Below are 20,741 nucleotides of genomic sequence, written 5' to 3'. Positions count from 1 at the left end.
CTCCCTGGAGGAATTCCAAGCCTGCTCAGGAGCTTCACAGGCCCCCCATGGTAGCACTTCCTGGGCAGGTCTAAATGCTGTACAGGTAACCAGGGAGCAATGGATTCCCAAGCTGTTCTTGAGAACCGGACACTGAGTAAGAAGAGAGGTCCCAAAGCCTTGAAATGCAGCCAATGCTTGTGAATCCCTACATGGTAAATCACCTGTGGGAAATAACGTACGAGCTAGCACTTACTGAGTATCTGCTGTGTGCAAGTGTGTAAAGTGAGGCACAGAGCGGAGGGCAACGGGTGCACTGGCAGTGGTGTGAGCCCTCCTGGGGTCCTGCCAGCTGCCCAGCCCCAGCTCTGAACTGCCTCTGGGAGTCTTCCAGGCTGCGGGGGGCTGCCGTGGTCCCAAGGGGCTTGGAAGGAGGGGTACAGTGCTAAGGGGTCCAGGTCAGACACCTTCCCAGCTGCTGCTCCCTGGACCTGGGGACACCCCTGTGCCAGGGCACAGGAATTCACCACCATGGGAATTGTGCACAGGAGCACAAGGACTCCATACTCCTCGGCCCACCTTCTGTTTCTGGGTCCCATCCACAGTGTTCTACAGCTGGGTTTGGGGTATGGCTGCTCAGCAGGGGGCCTCAGATAGCCTGAGGATGGAAGCGGAAGCGCGGGGCCAGAATCCAGTCTCCTGAGAGGAAGGCCCACCTGGAAGAAGCTGCCCGCTCCTTGTGGGTACATCTCTGCCCACGCTGCCTGGGGCTGCTGCCCTCCTGGGGCCCACAGGCCTGTGCCAGGCTGAGCAAAAATCCAAGTGGGCATGCAGAGCCCACCCTGTATGCGGCCGCATGGTCACCTGGGACCTGGATCTCTGGGTGTGCCCTGCTGCCCCATGGCTTTCCCCAAGAGCCCTCCTCACCCTCGTCCTCAGCCCGTACTGCTGCCCCAGATGGTTCTCTGGGGTGCCTGCCCTGTACCACCCTTGGGGCAGTCTGGAAAGGCCACAGCCTTGTTGTCTGGCCCATTTTGTTGGAGCTGTGCCTCCCCGGCACTCCCCATCCTGGCTCACTTACTTCCAGTTACAGGCAGGTGCTCACCCTCAGGGTCCTCCAACAAGAACCACTGAGGGCCAGCAGCCTGCATGAGCCTGCTGGCCTCTGGGGTGCTCAGGGAAGTTGGGTAGCTCTGGAGCTCCTGCACTTTCAAGCTCTGAGCTGGGAAGCACAGGGAGCTAGTTGGCCCAAGGATGGCAGAAGGTGGGAGGAGAAAGATGCCCAGGCACAGGACAGGAGGGCAGCGCTGAGCTACAGCCCCTGAGCTCCCTGTGTCCACTGTCCGCACAGCCTCTGGAGAGTGGGGAGCCATCCCAGGGATGGGGTCTGGTGGGTGGGACCTGTGGGACCCACCCTGCCCCATCCCCTCCTCTGCCTGCACCTTACTTCTACAGCCTGCCTGCACCATCAAAGCTGCCATGCTGGGGATGCCACCCCTCCCCCTGCACACCATAATCTCACAGGCAGACAATGAAGAGAGGACAGCTATTCAGAAAAACGCGTGGCTTCAGAGACTCAGGACATGTCCCAACTGCACCTGCAGGTGTTCTTTCCTGGAGCCGCGGGCGGCTGGCTGCACTGCACCTGCCGCAGGCCAGCTCCCTGCCTCTCAGCACATACCTCATGTGGGGCGCAGGCCCTGGCTTGCTCCACATCCTGCTGCCCAGGTGGTGCCTCCTCCTCTGCTCACCCCTCCCCAGGCTTGTGCTCAGGGAGTGGGGCTGGCCCTCTTCTGCCCACCGCTGGACTTTTTGTCATACTGTGGCTGTGAAGGAGAGGCCAGCATAGCCCTCTTAACTTTCCTGCTCACCTGTTTTCTTTTTTAAAAATTTCAGGCCTTGAAAACTTTTGCCCCTACACCAGTTTACATCCTCCTCTCTCTTTTTTCCCTCCGGGTTCGCTTTTCCCTCTTGCTCCTGTTTTCCCCCTTACTCTGCCCCTTCTTCATCCAAGACTACAGCCATCCTGCTGTCCTACACTGTGTGCTCCTGCGGGCAGGGACAATGTCCTTGCCACACATCCCTTTTGTTGTCTAGGAGAGGCCGCAGGTGTTGGGTGCAGCGGTATGCACGCATCATGCCTGAACCCAAACGTGGTCATTTTCAGGGTCCTCAGAAAGGAGGAGGAGGCACCCCCCTGCCCGGCTAATGACTGATTGGAATTCCTGGGGCTGCTCTGATCTGTCCTGGTTTTACATGAATCAAAGTACATTAGTACCAAGTAGTATTTTGAAATTCAAAGAGGCAAGTGACCTGCTTTGCACTTAGTCAAATTTACACTATCCAATTTAAGAACCCAGCATGCAGAGCAAGTTATGAATTTGGTTAGTTGGAGCTCACATAACTTGGATGCAAGTTCATGTTTACTCAAAGGGATTTTAGACTTCAGTGCTTTCACACAAGCCACGAATCCTATTAATTTCTCTTTAATATGTTAGAACCTTAGTGCCCACATAACAAACACACTGAAGTCCTGAATGTGGTTAATCAGGACCATCACCATTAGTAGTATGGGCTGTCACTTTAGAATTATAGGTACACTGATGGGATGAGAGAGAAAGTCCTGGAACTCCAATGTGTCTGTTAAATGGAATAAACTGCCACATGTATGTCTGTGAGTTTGTGATGAGGGATATGTGTGTGTGTGTGTCAGTAGGAGAGGTAATGTCACTGATGCTAATTCCAAGTGTGCAAAATTCATGAAAATTCTAGTAATGTTTATATTGAGTTTTATCCTAGTTTCATGAGATTCATTTCATGAAAGATGTTAGATTATTAAAGATATTTTTTGAGCTATCCTTCAGCTTCCTGTGACTGGCTAAGTAACTTAAGCAACATCACCCATTTAATCAAATGGTCTGCATTTCCAGGTTGGCATCATTCGTCGGTTACATGTGAGCAGCTACTGAGACCACAGTGTCCTCCAAGATGGACGCACTTCACAGCCCAAGAGCTCCTGTGCTATCTGTGGGTCATAAATACCTCACAGTTTACAAAGTGGAATCATAGACATTATCTTGCTCGATTCTCACAAAATCCTTGCAAGATGGAGGCAGAGGGGAGGGATCATTGCCACCTCACATGAAGCATGATGTGTGGAGTGCTGTGTGGCTGCACAGGGTGGCCAGGCTCCCTGCCCTGCCTGGATGACCAGCAGCATCTCTCTCACTCTCAGGAGCACCCCAGTCTAGATGATAGACACTGAGGCCCTACCAACATATAACTCACTTTCGCTTGTATCAGACTTGCAAAGCCCTGTGACCTGTGAAAGGCCATGCAGTACCTTGTGGCAATGAGGGGCTATTGGAGCTAGAACAAGGCTAGGGGTCTTGGGCCACAACTCCAAGCCACACCTTCACCAGCAGTGCATCCCTGGGTTGCTTCTGGCAGCTAGGATACTTCTGGCATCCTACCATATTTTCTTCAGTTTACCCATCCGTCACACAGCCATCAACACTGGCACCTTCTTTTTCCAAGAGAAGCCTTTCTTTGATGCTGTCCAGATGGCCCAAGAGACATTCTTTGTCCTTGTCCATTTGAAGAGTCCACCCCTTCTCTCTCCTTCCCGAAGGACTTCTGCCATTGTCCTCAGATACCAGCAACAGTCTCAGATTTTCCTTCCTCCTTCCACGGTTGGCTGACCCCCACCTGCTTCTCCTGCCTGGCTGACCCTGGACCCACAGAGTCTGACAGCCTGGCCGCTATCTGGACTCTTGGCGAGGCAAGGCCCTAGCCTGAAGTCCAGAATCCTAATGCTACCAAACAGGGACACCTCTACATCCAAATTGGGAACTTCAACCAGAGAAAGCAAATTCCGAGGTGTCTCACATGAACAGAGTGCCTTGGGGAGGGCTGTCGTGGCCTCGCTGCACCCACGTCCATCACATAGCACCTCCAGGCAGCCCTGAAGATGCAATCTGAAGATTCTTTGGGGAGCTGGAGTGCTCAGTTATTCCAAACCTCAGGGGGATGGATGGCAAGAAGAATACACACTGCTTCAGAGAAAGGTCTTTAACATTAGAAGCAGATGAGGTCTGGATCTGGACTGTGCTCTTCACCAGATTGGGACATCAAGGACGTTTCTTAATTTTTCTTAAACTCCAATTTCCCCAATTGTAGGCTGAAAGTAGGAAGTAATGTTTACATTTGCCACTCAGGATAGTTGTGAGAAATGAGTGTGATAATGAATGTAAAGGGCTTCACATAATACCTGGAACAGAAGTGCTCATTGGATTTTTGTGTAATGTATTATTGAGCTGACTGAGATTGTTTTATTCTACTTCCTGATGCTCCTGTATTTCTGAGAGATGCAGTAAGGAAGATTGGAACAAGTGGTGTTAATCTTCTGGACTGCCCTGTCCTTTGGCACTAACTGCTCCCATTGGGAGGTGGCAACTCCAGCTCTGCATGCCACTTGCCCAGAGACCTTGCACATTCCCTGCTCACTTCCATGCCATTCTCCACCTTGGGGAGCACTGTTGCCTGGACTTGGGGCTGGGGCCTGCCCTCAGTCTGCACAGTGACTTTGGAGATGGAGGCAGGAGATGGGAGGGTGCACCCACCCCAGGTACGGGGAGGAAGGCCCATATTTTAGCTTCATCCAATTTTTTCAAAAGCCCTTCAAGCTGACAAGCCTCTCACCCGGGGAACCTCTGGGTCTGGCTGGGCCACATAATGAGGCAGTGTGGAGCTGAGGAGGCAGGAGAGGCTAGGACAAACAAGAGGATGTGTGTCTTAGGGGAGGGATATTTTCTTGAAGGATTAGGAAGGAGGCATGAGGTACACAGAAAGCCACAAATCACCAGTGATGGGGCTGGGGGCAGGTTCTGACTGCTGGGGTAACAGCCCCCGGGCACCCTGACACACACATCAAACACAAGAAGTGTGCTTTGCTGCCCTTGGGACAGTTCGTTGTCACACTTCTTTCCTTTCTCGCTGCCCCCTGGGAAACTGAGTGAGTGTCCTTGGGACACAGCTCATGAGAAGGGGGCTTTGATTTACTTGGCATGTATCTGGGTTGGCTGCTTCTTCAATGGTAACACACTGGAAAACACCTCAAGAGGTCATCAGCATCCCTCTAACAGAGGGTGGATGCTCTCCGAGAAGACAAGTCGATTACTCCTGCCTCCTTTTGAAATAGTACCAACGAATCCTCAAAATTTGCTAAATTGTAATTAACATATGCATAGGTTAGATTGGTATTTCTTATGTATCTTTTATAGCCTGTCCCTGTCAAATGCAACTCCCACCCTTTCTTGGCTGCACTTGGAGGGAATTAGCCATCAGCTCTGGGCAGCTGTGGGAAAGTTAGGGCCAAGTGTGAGGAAACGCACAGTTACATAAAATGCATTCTGGAAAAATGGGCAACCCAAGGAGCGGCTCTGAGGACACTTCTCCAGACGTGGCTGTCTTCATAGTTTCAAAGTGATTTTAATTCCCTTTAACAATGTCCTTTAATTAAAAATGATGTGAGATTTTGCGGGGAGAAAGGCAGGGGAATCCAACAGTGACGGGCGGTGACAGCTGTCGCCTGGTGCAGAGTCCTCCTTTTACACCGCAAACAAGGTGAGCACAGGGCAAGTGACTTAGAACACTAACCCTCATGGCTTAGCACTTAGAGAATGTTTTGGATGATTTTATGATGCAAGCAATTGCAGGCTTGGCTTTCTACAAGTGCAATCTTGTACACAAAGATATTTGCAGGTTAAGAATGCAGGACTACCAGTTTTCAGCGGTAGTTTTTAAATCCTGTAGTTAAAAAAAAAAGTACTTGATTGTTTCCCCAACAGAATCTCTCCATGCTATTTGCAGGGGGATGCACTCCTCTCCCAGAGGGGCCCGGCTGCTTCCTGCCCACCCTCCCAGAGCACCGAGAGGAGAGGGGAAGCCAGTGCTTTCAGGATCCAGTGAGAAGAAGGCCACAGCAGTCGTGCAGATGATAACTGCTCCTCTGTAGTCCTGACCCAGCTGCCCCCAAGCAGGCAAGCACTGAGCAGAGGAGGAGTCAGGGCAGCCTGGCAGCAGGGACCGAAGCCCAGAGTGGGAGCAGAGCTCAGAGGAAGGGAAAAGGGCTTTCCTCCCTGCTAGTGAGAGAATTTTCACGTTAAAATCATTTATGAGTTGCTGCGGTAGTAAAATTAAGAGAATCTGGAAATCTAGATATAGTAGCAGAAGGAAATGATTTGGGTAGATTATGAGGAGGAACAGCAGAGGGGGTGTGCTCTGTGACACATGGGGAAGCCCTTGAACAGGGCGTGTGAGTTCTTATAGTCAAGTCATCATCTTTAGCGTTACTTAGAGTTTTCTTTAAAATATATATATATATATTTTTACTTTTAAATAATGTCACATAATAAAATGGGCTATTCACATGGAAGCCAATTTTTATTTAATCTACAATAAAAACTTTCAGTACAGACGTGCATGTAAGATTAGTTCTTTATTATTATTATTTTTCTTCTTTTCTAAGATTAGCTATTTAGATGATAAATTAAAATCGTGGTCAATTATGGTCCACAATATTGGCAAAGAAATTAAGAGGCTGTGGACTATGAGGAGGGGGATTAACATGCTCTTGCATCAGCACGGCCTGCCTGGGGGGTAACCCGGCCATGTGGGCTGGAAATCTCACCTTTATGCGGGCCTCTGATCCAACGTTTTTGCTTTTACAAATCTACCCCAAGTAAGTAAGCAATGATGCACGTGAAAAGATTTATCTACAAGGATAATTCACTTGGGGAATTATTTATAATAGCAAAACTGTGGGAGTCACTCAAATGCCAGTGGCAGGGAAGTGGTTTCCTGAAGTCTTCTGTGATGGACAGCGGGCAGCTAGTATGAGTCAGGCTGTGGATAAATATTTAAGGACCTGAGAAAATGTTTCATGTGATAGTGGCATCTTAAATAGCAGCTTACAAAAGAGCATGTTCAATGTGATCATTTAAAAAATATAGGTATACTCTGGCAAAAATACAGCTTTACTGACAAATGCCTTAAGAAAGCTTGAGTCTATACCAGAATATAGATACATATTTTATTCTATTTTTTAATTTCCTGAACCCCTGAGATATTCTTCATTAAACCTCTATCACTTGTAATCATAAAAATATAATTAAAAATTCAAATCATTGTGTATTCCATTTTATACCTACTCAAGATTGAAAAATTATATCCAAGCCCATTGATATAAAAATCTAAAATTTTAAGAAAATACTTGGACAGTAAAGTATCTCTTACCTCATAGAATTGCTTATTCAATTTACTTGTAGCAGTCTCTGATTTATACAGTATACTCCTTTGCTTACAATATTACACAGGTTGTAACAAAAGGGACTTAGGACCCCAAGTAGTCTCTGAGCACTCACATGGGGCAGGAGAGAGATCTGCATGATGACTCTCTCCGCCACTTGCCTGTGTCTACGAGAGGGGAAGGGTGGCTCACAGAACCTAACCAGGCCCTCCTTCTCAGGCTTCTTCCAGTGCCCAGGGGCACCTGCTGACAAACGGGGGTGGAGGGAAGGCAGGTCTGTCTTCTGGGGTTTGTGGCCAGGGTGGTGCTGTGAGATATGACCCCTGAAAAGGGGCTGAACACAGGGACTCCCAGCCCCTGAGGTGCACCCAAGTGGGGACAGTGAGGTGGAGAGACACAGAGGGCCAGAGCAGAGAGTGGGCTTCATAGCCGACTGCAAAGAGGGGCATCTGGGATGGCTCAGACACACGGTGCATCCACTGACCCCGGAAGGAGCACGTTCTTCCTCTGCTTGCCAGGAGCCTGCATTTATCTCGTGTTAGTACTTCCCATCTGCGGTATTCTACTGTGGGCTGCTTCTGTGCAGTGGATGGTACTAACTGCTGTGGAGGTTACAAATTCAGGTCTGATGAAACCTGCCTTCAGATGCTCATGATCCAGGCAGGTTGTTCAGGCAGGCCTCAAACAATAGCACAGATCACACTTAAAAGAGTCCGTGTTTCTTCATCTCTCTGAACCTCCTTCCATGCCTAGCAGAAAGGGGTTCTTTTGATTCCATCTTAATTATTTACTGCTCAAAGGAAATGAGTAGTTTCACTAATTTAAATGTATACCCAGCACATCTTTCTGACATGAAGAATATTTTCCTTAATAATTCATGATTGCATACTCTTCTCTATTCATTTCACCAATACCAAGGTGTGAACATAGTCATGTGCTTCAACAGATAGTCCCTGTGGTGTCCCCATGGCAGAATGTCCCCACCCATGTTAGCTTGTCTGACTGAGCCCAATGCCATCCAACAAGAAACTTTGTCTTCCATCTGTTTCATTCGTATCTTACACCAAAGTTGAATGACATATAAGTAAGCCCATCCCCACCCCCAAAATCACAATTTCATATCATCTTTCACTATGCAGGAAAAATAAACCATATGTATGTGCCTCCTTTTTCACTCACTTGAGACAGCCAGACATTTAGGTTTTCACATATAATTGAACTTGTTTGGATCTTTGAATACTTGGGCTTCAAATTCCATCTGGCTCTGTAGAATAAAAATACTCAAGTTAGAACAGACTTCCCAAAGAGGTAGAACAAAATGTTCTGTATATCTCCTTAATGTTTGCAGAGACAGAAGACAGCTGAGGAAGGTTGGGAACAAAGCCCTGGTGGATCCATGCTCTTCTCATACACAGACTGCGACGGGGTTGACCATGTTCCAAGCACAATGCCTGGTCTGGGGCCACAGGGAAGAGAGAGACCAAGGGACCGCATGCAGCCTGGAAGGGCTGCCCTGGGTGGGCACACAGTAGGCTCACGGAGTCCAGGAGCGTGCATGTCACAGGCAGGCAGGTGGGCCCTGAAGGTGCTTCCTGGATCAGGTGAAGCAGTCCATAAGCTGGGCTGAGGGGTCCTACAAGGCAGGAACCCAAGAGCTAGGGGCTTGGGATCCACCAGCAAGGCGGGAGTTGTGATGTGGGCACACCCAGTTCCAGGAGTGAATGGGAGAAAGTGACAGTAATGTAGGTCACAAAGATACATTGTTGTTTTTGAAGATTTAATTAAGTGATTCATGAGTTGGGCAGCATCCTATCTAGCATGTATAGAAATTCTCTCAAAGATAGACAGCTCTTTCCAGACACTTGGCCGTGGAAATGAAATCCCTTAGACAGGGAACAGAAGTAGGTGCAGAACTGAGATAAGTTCTCCACTTTTTTTTTTCCTCCCTCCTTTTTTTCCTGTCTTTGTTTCCCTCCTTCCCTACCTGTCTCTCTCTCTCCCTTCTTTATCCGCACCCCCCCTTCCTTCTTTCCTCCTTTTCTTCCTGCTCTTTTGCTTTTTACTTGGGGCAGGTTTAAATCTGTTTAAATTCTGAAGGGAAGGTTCTGTGTTGAGGGAAGAGGTTGTGATGTAGGGTAAAGAGAAAGGTGAATGATGTAGCTCCCGAGGAGCTGGAAGGAGATGATCTGGACTCTCTATCAGGCCCTCTGAGACCCACCCATCCATCCACCATCCACTCTTTTACTCTGCACTGACCACATGCTACATACAGAATATGTGGAAAATGTGGTGAAAAAAGACTGAGTTCCCGGCCTCAGGGAGTTCACATCTATGTGTTGAGACAGACAACAAGTAAATGAGTAAATATTTCTACATAATGATCAGAACTATGAAGAAAAAGCAGCGCTCAGGGGACAGAAGGGGCAGAGTAGGTAAGATGGTCCATGGCATTGAAGCAGAGAATGAATAAAGTGAGAGTCTGAGGCATGTGATGGTCTGAGGAAGGGATGTTCCAGACAGAGACTACAGAAGAGGCAGCCAGGGAGGAGCAGCAGGATGGCTGGTGTAGCTCCGCAGGCAAGAGAGAATGGGAGTAGTTGGAGACGTGCTTGGCCAGCGAGGAAGGGGTCACACTGCAGGCTTCGGAATACTCAGGGTGGTTTTGAGCAAGGGAGGGACACGACATTTGTGTTTTTAAATATATGGATACTGTGGAGAATAGGCAGTAAGGGACAGTAAAGCAAGAAGGCCAATGATCTGGTTAGGTGACAGATGGTGGCGGCTTGATTTAGGGTGGTGTCCACCTAGATGTGCGGAGAAGAGATTATGTTCAAGGATGCACTTTGAAGGAGTAGCTAATAGTACTCTGACAGAAATTAACAATGAGTCCTAGGGTTTTGACTGAACAAATGAGTGAAAAAGGGTGTTGTTTATTGAGATAGAGAAGACCAGGGAGGGGCCAGTTTTGGGGAAAAAATAAGAGTTCACTTAGATTATCTACTGGACATGCTGTGTAAAGACCTGGAGATACAGTTTAGATTTTGAGATGGTGAGGGTAGGAGGTAATATTCACACATCACATCACTGCACCTGCTTCAATACTTCTGGTGAATCCTCGTAACCTCAAGACAAAAATCTAAGCTCTGAGCTCAGTAGGACTTGACCCTTCTATGCATCTCCAGTCTCATCCCCAATCTTGGACCCCACCAAATGCTCTTCATGCAGATTCACCTGTGTCTCTCACTTTTGCTCCATGCCTGTAACATTCCCTTTGCTTAGACTATACTTCTCCATTGTGAGCTGGCTGATTGTTGTATCCCTACAAGCCCAGGGAAGCCTGCCTTGTCCCATCAGCCCATTTACCAGTCATTACACACAGTGGGTGTAGATGCCATCTTCTTGACCCCCCAGCACCTTACAACTATTCTACAGATCTAGCACCGAGTGCCCAGGGTCCTCATCTGTAAAATGAGCATCCCTACTTCATAGGGAGCTCAGCGGGTTAGATGAGGCAACATGCGCAGATGCTTATTACAATGCCTGGCATAGGTGAAGCACTGTGCAACTTATCAACTATTATTATAATAGTACTACACTGTTGTGATATTATGTTCATATTGCTTTTCCCAGGAAAATGTTAGCAACCACTGAGACTTTTCATCTATGTCTCTGGCACACATTAAGATTCAATATTTGCTTCTTACATGAACAAATGAGTTAATTAATGAAAAAAGAGCATTGGGTTACAATAGTAGTATTAGATGAACCAGCAGGTCCTCTGTCAGTGCGCTTTCTCTATTTGGAAACTATTCTTTGTGGGTGAAAGTATTAATCTGATCCATTGTTCATTAAACCAAGAAGTGCTGTGTTGTGGGTTGTTGATCATACATTCTATTTTGGTCACTGAAAAGTGAAAGTCCGATCACCACCTTTGGATCAGGTAGACATGGTCCAAAAGCTTCCAGCAGAAGGGTCTCCTCTCTCACAGCTTGCTCATAGTCTGCAAAAGACAGTTTCCCATCATGGTCATAGTCCTAGGGGGTGGAAAGCCATGAGTCAGTCAACATGCAAAATCCTTGTTACAAATACAGTCTTTTCACCACTCAGGGTTAACAGAAGAAAGGGGTTAGAAAGGTAAGAGACTAAATAGTGAACTTGGAAAGAACTATTAATAGATAATAAAAGAGCACAATCTATGTGTTTCATTTTACAAGCTGGAAACTGTTTCTGTAATTTGAATTCTTATTCCTAGACCATATCTGGCCTGTAAACTTCAATATAAAACCATGTATTTCCCATATTTACCATTTTTTTAAGTGCTATTTCAACCAAATCTTTAATTCCTTCATCGGGGTCCTCTTCAGATGGCTGCTGGGGAAGGCTGTTCTTCAACATGTGGAATATTTCTTCCTTTGAAATGAATCCATCACCATTCAAATCAAACACTTCAAAGCAATCTTTCAAAAAATAACAGATTATGAATTTTATGCTATCACTAAGGTAACATTTGCTCCAGTAAAGTTTAAGTTTAAGCAGCCAAGGTCTACATTGTTGATGCCTTAGCACAACCTGATTTCCACAGGGAACACTCAGTGTCCACCTGCTGAATGTAGTCAGAGAGCCTTAGGAAGTGCTTCCTTATACTCAGCTATGAGAAAGGATGCCAAGGAAGAATAACTTGAACATTACTATCTTGAAACTCTTGGAAAACCGATTGCAATATGACTCTTTAATAGAGTTCATCAGAATTAGTGAAGGATTAGCTAAGAATCAGAACACTGAATCAATGTTCTCTATGGTTATAATTCAAGGAATGAAATATGCAAAATACCTACTAGGTATACAGAAATGCCTGTGTACATAATTAGTGTGTATAGTCTATGCTTATGCAGTCTTGCTTAGCATGAATTTCTCCTTAGAATCTCTTGATGTTCCTTTTCAAAAATTTTTTTCAACTCTTACCATTGACTTGAATTTGCTCCACAACAGAGGCTAATGGGGGTTCAAACCAGCAACCCTACTTCACTGGTTGGGTTGGAGGACATTGATTTTAATTCTTTAGTTATGTTAATCATAATGTACAAACAATAGGATGATGTGAAATCTTACATTTTATTTTTTCTTCCAAAGTTCCTCGAAGAAACAGTGATAATCCATAAATCCACTCTGATATGTTTACACAACCATCATTGTCTTTATCAAAAGCTCGAAATACTACAAAGAGAGAAATACAATAGAATATTTGTGCTGTATTTTTATTCTCAGTGATGTATCTACATTGGTACTACTCCTAAAATTTAGACAAAACTTTAGGGTCATACAGTCTAACATTCTCATTTGACAAAAGGGGAAACCAAGACAGTTTAACACTGGAAAGCCCTTATTTAAATGTTCACAGTTTCTCTTCATAGGATAAAAGTAAATTTTGAATATCTAAAAAAGTAATCAACAATTATTAACATATAAGAATATTGGTATAAAAAAAAATAATATTGGTATATTAAATATGTTGATTTAGTGACATAAAATACATAATTTTATATTTTTGTTACTCAAGAAAGTAAGTTATTACATGATAGATAGGATTATATCCTACTTTTTACTGAAATATTCTCAATGATGTAAGGAAATTTAAATGTCCATTAAAAACTATTCTTTGTATTGCTACATTACTAAATAGAAATAGAAATATTTGGGGTTTTCTGATACCAAGTAAGGGAAATCTAGCTCTTCAAGCTGACTTTGCATTCTTAAATACACAAAATAAGGTATATATTATCTCCTTCCCTATGAATATAAAAATATAGGTGAAATTGGGAGTGCAAAACAATAGCTCCCTACCAAGTGTATATCCAAACTCCAAATTTTTTTGTTTTTCAGTTATGGCTGGATTTGGCTCATTTGAATATCATATGTCTTCCTACCTCTGTCCATAATCGTGTCGTCCAACATTCCAAATGTCCTGTACAGGATGTTTTGGAAGGCATTACGATCTAGTCCAATCGCTGTGCCTTGCTGCTCAGTTATGCCTCCCACCAAGTGATAAAAGAGATTTATGAGACATTTCACTTCAAATTTATTAACTGTAGAAGAATAAGATAGGACAGAAATGCATTTTTAACCTATAATTTCTAACTTAAATTTTGTATTATTGAATTTATAGGCAAATAACATCACAGCCATCAAATAGGTAGTTATCAACAAAAGACTATCCAGTTTTGAGATGCATAACCCTTAAGCTAATAGAGAATGGTTCTTATGGAGGACTCTTCACTAACATAAGAGAAGCAGCCTTCCCTCCAGATGGGGAATGTTCAGCAGATGTAAGTTCAGTCACATTTAAGAGAAGAGAAGGTAGTGTCAGCCAAGTTACCTGAATAATGATTGTGGGTCAGAGCCTAAACTTTACAAGACAGTAGACGTATGATTCATAGTAAGCATGGTAATGTTTAAGAATGGTAAAATTTTTCCTAGGTTTGATTATAAACATTTATGGGATTTACAACTTAACTTCTCCCTAGAAATGGGCAGCAGGCACTTGCAAGCCAGGCAAGTTTTCATTTCACATTAGCCTCAGTGAATTCATAAACCAGATTATGGAAGTCAGAATCACCTATTTTCCAGTAAAGAGGTGTTTAAGTAAGTATATTCTAGCACCCATTATAGTTCTTGGTGTGGAGGATATGAAATTAACATGCAGCTATTCAACAGAACTTCAGAAGAAGGAAACTTTCATTTAAAGGACACACACAGTGCATACTTGCACAGAGACATAATTGCATTAAGGGTGGTGTTTATAAACATTGAGCTAATTATTTGTATTCCAACTTTCATTTGAGGTATGTAGGTGAAAAGTTTTTGCCTGGCATTAAGAACATAAAAGTGCAGTTACATATGAAGTATAGGTGGAATTTGGGGAATAAAATATTTCAAAACAAGAGAAAATCATGGTTCAATATTTTTAAAAACAAAGATGAAACCAGTGTGCCTATAAAAGCACAGAAGAATGGAAAAATCACAGCTAATCCTAGAATCAGGACGGGCCTGAGTGTGATGTCTGGTTTGGGTATCGCAACTGAAGAGGAACACTGAGAATTTTGGAAAAATAAATGACTTAGCAAATATAATGATTAAAGAGTACAAAAGAATATAATGGTTATCATTAAAAAAGAGCTGTGAGTTGCTTAGAAAATGGATCTCACTTCCTCAAAAAATAACAGTAAATGTGTGATCTGCTGATTCCACTTCTAGGTATACACCCAAAAGAATTGAAAGGAGCAACTCGGACACTTGTACACTGATATTCATGGTGACACTATTCAGGAGAAAGATGGAAGCAACCCAAGTGTCCATTCATGGAAGAATGGATAGCAATGTAGTATGACTATACAATGAAATATTATTTGGCCTTGAAAAGGAAGGAAATCTTGACATAAGCTACAAACTGGATGAACCCTGAAGACATTATGCTGAAGGAAATAAGCTAGTCAAAAAAGTACAAATATTGTATGATCTCACTTAAACGATATTCCGAGAGTAATGAACTTCACAGAGAAAGTGGAATGGTGATTGCCAGGGGCTGGGGGAAAGGGAAATAGGTAGTTATGGTTTGATGGGTACAGAGTTTCAGATGGGAAAGATGAAAATGTTTTGGATATGGATGGTGGTGATGGTTGCACAACAATGTGAATGTATTCAAAGCCACAGAGCTGTCTACTTACAATGGCTAAAATGGTAAATTTTATGTTATGTATTGTTAACCACAATAAAAAGAAACTCTAAAAATTTAAAGAGCTATTAATAGTTGGGGAAGAAAAAAGCCTCATGAAGAATGATGCACTATGTTCAGCTATTTGAAATGCCAGGAGAGGGAATGTTGATTAGCCATTTTTCCATCATGGCTGAAATAAAATGAAAGAATATTGACTTATTACTTAAACAGAAATTCAAGAATGAATGGATTCTCATCTGCCTCGATTGGTCTGAGTGTGTTCTGCAGATCATATCTGTGGAATGGTGGATTAACCAGATGGTCACTTAAGATAGTTTTATTTTTCTCTGATTCTAAAATGTGTATCCATTTCATCATCTGGCAACTGAACGGAAATCTGACTCTAGGGGAAAGTGCCTCTGTTTAAAGAAATTTAAAATAATCATGTCCATGATTTGTAACTATTTCTATAGAATTTAAACAGCAATAATTAAGGCTTTTAAGGATCACTTAAAAATTTTATGTAAGGACAAAATCAAAAGAGTTGACAGATTTTCCTGCCATGTTTTAAATTATCTTTAATACACCTGCCTTTTGATTGTTCATACAATGTCCACAGTGCAACTGACTGACCAGTGACTACATCAAATTCAGCACTGAGTATAGCAACTATTGCATTGCTTATTCAGAATATTTACCAGATGCCTTAATATCTAGTCTTTTTCCCATAAATGGAAGTATCTTTAAGAAAAACAACAGAACACAACTCTCATCAGGTTATAATAACTCTAAATTATAGGACGATTTTTTCCTAAGAACTTTAAGATGTTTATACACACCATAAACTTTATTTACAGCATCACTACACTAAAAGAGCATTTCTTACTACTTATTACATTAGATTCTAAATATGATTAGAAGGCACTAGACCCTGTAATCTCTAGAACAACATTCAAACATGTGTGTTCCTGCTTCCTTGAACAATGGGTGTGGTTTTTGGATTATGGCTTCTGTTTCCTCAAGGGGCCAGCAGTTTTATGATCAGCACATAATTTATAGACTTGCTGCTCATCAGACAATATCCTCCCCATTGAAACCATATCCATAATTTCCTTGCCAAGCTACAGTTCTGTTTTTCTAGTCTGAATATAATTCTAAAATTACCTATGAAATTCTAGGACCACCCTTTAGAATATGTGATTGGAGCAGGTATCTTTACTAAAGGCTCATCTTGCCACCTGCAATGTCTCCTTTACCTTGCAACCCTCCCAGCAACTGGAAAGTGAAAGGCTAGAATTGGGACCAGTTTCCTATGTGTTTAGATTTTTGTTGAGCTTTTTAGTTCCAAAGAAATCTCCCTGCGCCACATCAATTCATCTTTCCTAAGGATATTCAGCCTTTGATAACCATTTTGGTCTCTTGGCAGGTTTCCAGAACTTGGACACTGCCAGTTATTTGCTTTAAAAAGAGCTAGAAAGCAGGTGTATGTTGGTTGTGCACTTTTCTTGAGCCCAGTGGGTTTTACTATGCCTGTGGATTTTATCATCTCAGAGATATATTGGGTTCTGTTCCAGACCATTGCCATAAAGTGCATATCACAATAAAGTGGGTCAAATGAGTTTCTTGGTTCCCCAGTGCATATATAAGTTATGTTTACATTATACTGTAGTCCATTAAGTGTGCAATAGCATTATGCTTAAAACGCCATATACATACCCTAATTTAAAAACATTTTATTGCTAAAAAATGCTAGCCATCATCTGAACTTTCAGTGAGCCATAATCACTGATCACAGATCACCATAACAAACATAATAATGATGCAAAGTTTGGAACATTACAAGAATTACCAAAAGTGTGACACAGAGACATGAAATGAACAAATGCTGTTGGAAAATGGTGCTGATAGGCTTGCTCCTGGCAGGTTGCTGCAAATTTTCAGTTTTTAGAAAATGCAGTTATCTATGAAGCGCAATAAAGCAAGGCACAATAAACCGAGGTATGCCTATTCTTATCTTACACTTGTGTCTTAGGCTGAACCCACTGTCTCCTGTGTATATAAATCACGTTTCTATAATGAAAAGCTAAGTTAAGAAGGTTTGAGAAGTAAGTGCATGTGGGAGTGTAGTACTAGCCTCCTGGGCCCCTGAACATGGTCCTAAGGTCCTGGGCAAGGTGGATGCCACTCAGGCGTCGACACCCAGGCATCCCCTCCCAGACTTTTGGCGGGAGTATGTGCAAGGGGCTCCCTGGCACACAGGCTTTGCTGGCCGGAGGCAGGTCAGGCCAGGAGGTTATTACCGAGTGGGACCCGCAACCCAGCCCAGGGACCTCTGCCCTTCCAGCACCTACTCCTACTTACAGTGCTTGCAATTTTTAGTTAGGGTGTCTGTCAACTTCTGTAGCTTCTTGCGGTTCATGCCTCGCGCTCTTGGGACAGGGCAGCAAGTGTGGCCAGGTCAAAAACGGACCCAACACACGGTGGCCATGGCAACGCTGGGCGGCGCCGATTGGCTCCCGGGCGCGCGGCTCACAACGTGGTCATGGCAACAGTGGGCGGTGCCCGTCAGCGAGCTGGAGGAGGGCCCGGCGTCCTGGAGGGGTCGGCGTCGGACGTCCGGGGTCACCTTCCCACGCGCCTGGCTCTGCTCTCCGAGTCCCTGCGGTGCATCGTGCGATGTATGAGTGTTCGGGGCGGCGGCCTCGGGCGTGGGGCCGGGAGCCTGGAGGAGCTTCCCGAGGGGCAGGCGCGATCCGGGCGGCTGTTCCCAGAGCAAGGGTGTGTGTGTACACGTGTGTGTGAGTGGGGTGGGGTGGGCTTGCGCTTGGGGCTGAGCCCTCACTTGGTTGTCAGTCCATTTGCTCTGATGCCAGCGGCGAGTCTGGCAAGAGACAATGGCAAAGTTTTGGTAATGTTAGTGAGAGGAAAAGGAACTTGGAAGAGTTCTTTTCTTCCCACCCTCCCCCCATACATTCTTGGGGTCGGGGTGGAGGCTGTCAGCGGACTCTGGGAAAAGCCACTGACAACTTTTAAGCGAGTTAAAGAGGCAGCCTCCCAAACAGGCTGACAACTTCCACTTGACTGTGGGGTACCGCCCAACCTTGCTTTTCTGGAAAATATCCCAGTAAAATCCATCGTTTTCTTATTTGAAAGACAGCTTCTGTCACAGCAAATGAAGGATGGTCCTTACACATTTAATGTGGGAGGACTTTCTGTCCTTCTTAGCAACAGATGGGACACCCTCTTTGAATTAAGACAGCAGTAAACTGGGTTAGCTCGGCCAAGAGCACAAAACCTACTCTCTCCAAAGTGTGTACCTGTTTAACTTCAGAGAAGGAAGTGCCTTTGAACACCAAGTATTTTATAGTACACATACTGTCATTGTTAGGCAAAAAGCAGAAAAAGTCCACCAACCATGAGTAACAATCCATAATGAAATAGTCCCAGTGTTGAGGTCTTGATTGTCTTACCTTGTTCATTTGTTTGTTGAATGAAGATCGGGATGCTGTTTGAAGCCAGAGTCAACGATGCCTGTGAAGGCAGGAACTGTATTATCTTAAAGCAAATTTTCTGAAAAGAGTTAACCATAATGATTATGAGATTATTACAGTTTTCTGGTTAAATAGTATTCCCATCTGTCCGCTTGTGTAGCAGCTGGGACATTTCTAATGAGATTGTAGAGAACAAATGGGAAGGACTGGACATATTCTAATTACACTCACCTGTGAAACTCTAGTGGCTTTGGTTAGATTACAGAGTTGTAGCAAATATTTAATTCCCAGAGGTTTTTACGATGCTCATTTAGAAGACAAAGAGCAGAAAGACTGGTTGTCAGTTAATAAGAGAAACGCTGGTAAGTCTGTAAGAACCACCTATTAGGTGTTCTGAACGCCTTGCTACCATGTCCTGGTGAGCCAACCTCCCCGATGGGGAGCACACTGATGCGCATGTCCAGGGTTTCTGCAGAATCATACACTGGGAGCCTTTTGGGGAGCACTTACAGGGGAACTAGTCAACTCTTACTTCACAAGCTTCAGGTCTAGGACCCATCAGCCATGTTCTCCTAAAGTGGAATAAATAATGTAAGGATACCATAGAAGGTGGAGAGGAAGGGTCAAATCTGTTCTACCAAGCAGAAATTCTTTAATCTGCTCAAAAGAGTTTGTGACATACCCCACTGCCATTCCTCCCTACCTTCTAAGTTCTTTCTTCCATACTTTTTCTTTTAGTGAAAAATTTCCAAATGCACTTTTCTGTGAAACTCACCTCCCTAAGATAGTGGGCTGCAAAGCTGCCCTTGAAGGTCTTGCAAATCTTTCTTGGGGAAATCAAGGTATTTATTGGGGCATGTTCGGTCAACATGTAAACTTCAGAGCATTCATTACTTTCTTGTGAAGTTTTTGAACTTAATATTTTTAGCCCTTAGAAACAAGCTGTAGGCCTGATAGAGTCAACTAATCACATTTCAAGGCAAATTGACATTTCTATTTGTAGTTTTTAGTTGCTCATGCTGAGTAGATACAGGAATTGCTTCCCCCTAAGGGCTTTTCTAGAGTAAGGCAATTAAGCCTGAACATTACCTCATATTAAACCAATCAATAGTGTAATACTAAAAACAAACTGTGCTTAATTTGTACACAAATTTACTATGCATGTAATGACCATAGAACTTTCCAATATTCAAGCAACTTTGAGATGTATACTTTTGTAAGTACAAAAGTACATTAAAGTGACTATTAATGCCATAAATGTTTCCTTTAATTTTGTGTGCAAAACAATATTTGACTCACAATTAATTGGAATTTGGCCATGATAAATAGCTTGGACCTTGAACTGATTAAACTGTTTTACTTAATTGGGCTGTTTATGGTGAAGGCATTTGGAAATTGTTTAGGAAATGATATCATAGAATTGATTTTCAAATGTATTACAAATCTATTATGAAATTACTTTAATAAAAGGAAAATACAAAAGTTTATTATGTACATATATTCAATTTTACCAATCTTATTTTGTAGAGATGGTGATGGGAAATTTGGAGGTGATTCTAGCCAAGTGTTGGGGTGGTTGAATCTCCACTCTCTCCCTTGCCATTTTCCCCTCTCCTGCTCTGCTATAGTGACCCGCCCCTTTCAGTATTTGCAGCCACCCAGCTGTCTGTGCCAGGATTTCTGTGTGTTCTTCACCCTATCCTAAAGGGCAACTCTTCAGCAAGCTTTAGGCTTCTCTCTGTGACACAAATCCCTCCCCACACCATCCTCACTCTCTGCCTGGGGATCATTTCCTTTCCTGTACTTGTCACAGTAAGTGATTACTTTCTTTCTCCATTTTCCCCTCCCCTCTAGACTGTAAATTTTATGATCTCTCTCTTCCTACACTTATGTCTATTTTATCTCTGTATCTTTTTGTCTATCATCTACCTGTTTACAACTCTGAAGTTTGACAGTACTGTCCATGTCCTGTTGTCTGTGATAAGGGAGAGGGTGGGAGAATTCCTCTGAGCAGGAAGGAGCCTGCCTCTGATCTAATCTTTAACACGGGGTTACATTTAGGAGCATCAGAGGGGATTGGTCTTTGTAGTTCTAGAAACATGGGCAAATGAAGAAAGACAATTTCACATTCAAAGGATTTGAAAGGATTTGGTCAACATTGTTATCTTTATATTTGTTTATAACTCTTCATTCTGTTTTAGGGAGGAAGATGTTTTTAATGATATGAACCCCAGGAAAGCCATGGGATCAG

General features: G+C 43.7%; 1 protein-coding gene across 3 annotated transcripts; it reads right to left on the bottom strand.

The window, feature by feature from the left end:
• Positions 1 to 6,234: 6,234 nt before the first annotated feature.
• Positions 6,235 to 17,755, bottom strand: CLXN (calaxin). Of its 3 annotated transcripts, none has more exons than XM_036925489.2 (7): positions 17,361 to 17,755; positions 13,213 to 13,371; positions 12,398 to 12,502; positions 11,594 to 11,745; positions 11,218 to 11,322; positions 8,452 to 8,552; positions 6,235 to 6,885 (listed from the first exon to the last, which is right to left on the bottom strand). In XM_036925489.2, the coding sequence occupies exons 1-6, from the start codon at positions 17,416 to 17,418 to the stop codon at positions 8,493 to 8,495; spliced, it is 639 nt and encodes a 212-aa protein (XP_036781384.2). In that variant the 5' UTR covers positions 17,419 to 17,755; the 3' UTR covers positions 6,235 to 6,885; positions 8,452 to 8,492. The 3 variants fall into 3 exon arrangements, with proteins under 3 accessions (XP_036781384.2, XP_036781383.2, XP_036781385.1); XM_036925488.2 differs by having other exon boundaries at positions 6,243 to 6,885; positions 8,468 to 8,552; XM_036925490.2 differs by lacking the exon at positions 13,213 to 13,371 and having other exon boundaries at positions 6,287 to 6,885; positions 8,468 to 8,552; positions 17,361 to 17,754.
• Positions 17,756 to 20,741: the final 2,986 nt, after the last annotated feature.

The sequence above is a fragment of the Manis pentadactyla genome, chromosome 3 (genome assembly GCF_030020395.1).
Source record: "Manis pentadactyla isolate mManPen7 chromosome 3, mManPen7.hap1, whole genome shotgun sequence".
NCBI classification, from domain to species: domain Eukaryota; kingdom Metazoa; phylum Chordata; class Mammalia; order Pholidota; family Manidae; genus Manis; species Manis pentadactyla.
This window is presented reverse-complemented; position numbering and strand designations above follow the sequence as displayed.

Bases quoted from the DNA above. Each gene is read 5' to 3' on its own strand.
- CLXN (XM_036925489.2), bottom strand. From the start codon at position 17,418: ATGAACCGCAAGAAGCTACAGAAGTTGACAGACACCCTAACTAAAAAT. The intron at 13,372-17,360 runs GTAAGTAGGAGT...ATTCTTCTACAG, and splicing joins AACTAAAAATTGCAAGCACT to TTAATAAATTTGAAGTGAAA. The intron at 11,323-11,593 runs GTAAATATGGGA...TCCACCCCCTAG, and splicing joins AAATAGCACTTAAAAAAATG to GACTATGACCATGATGGGAA.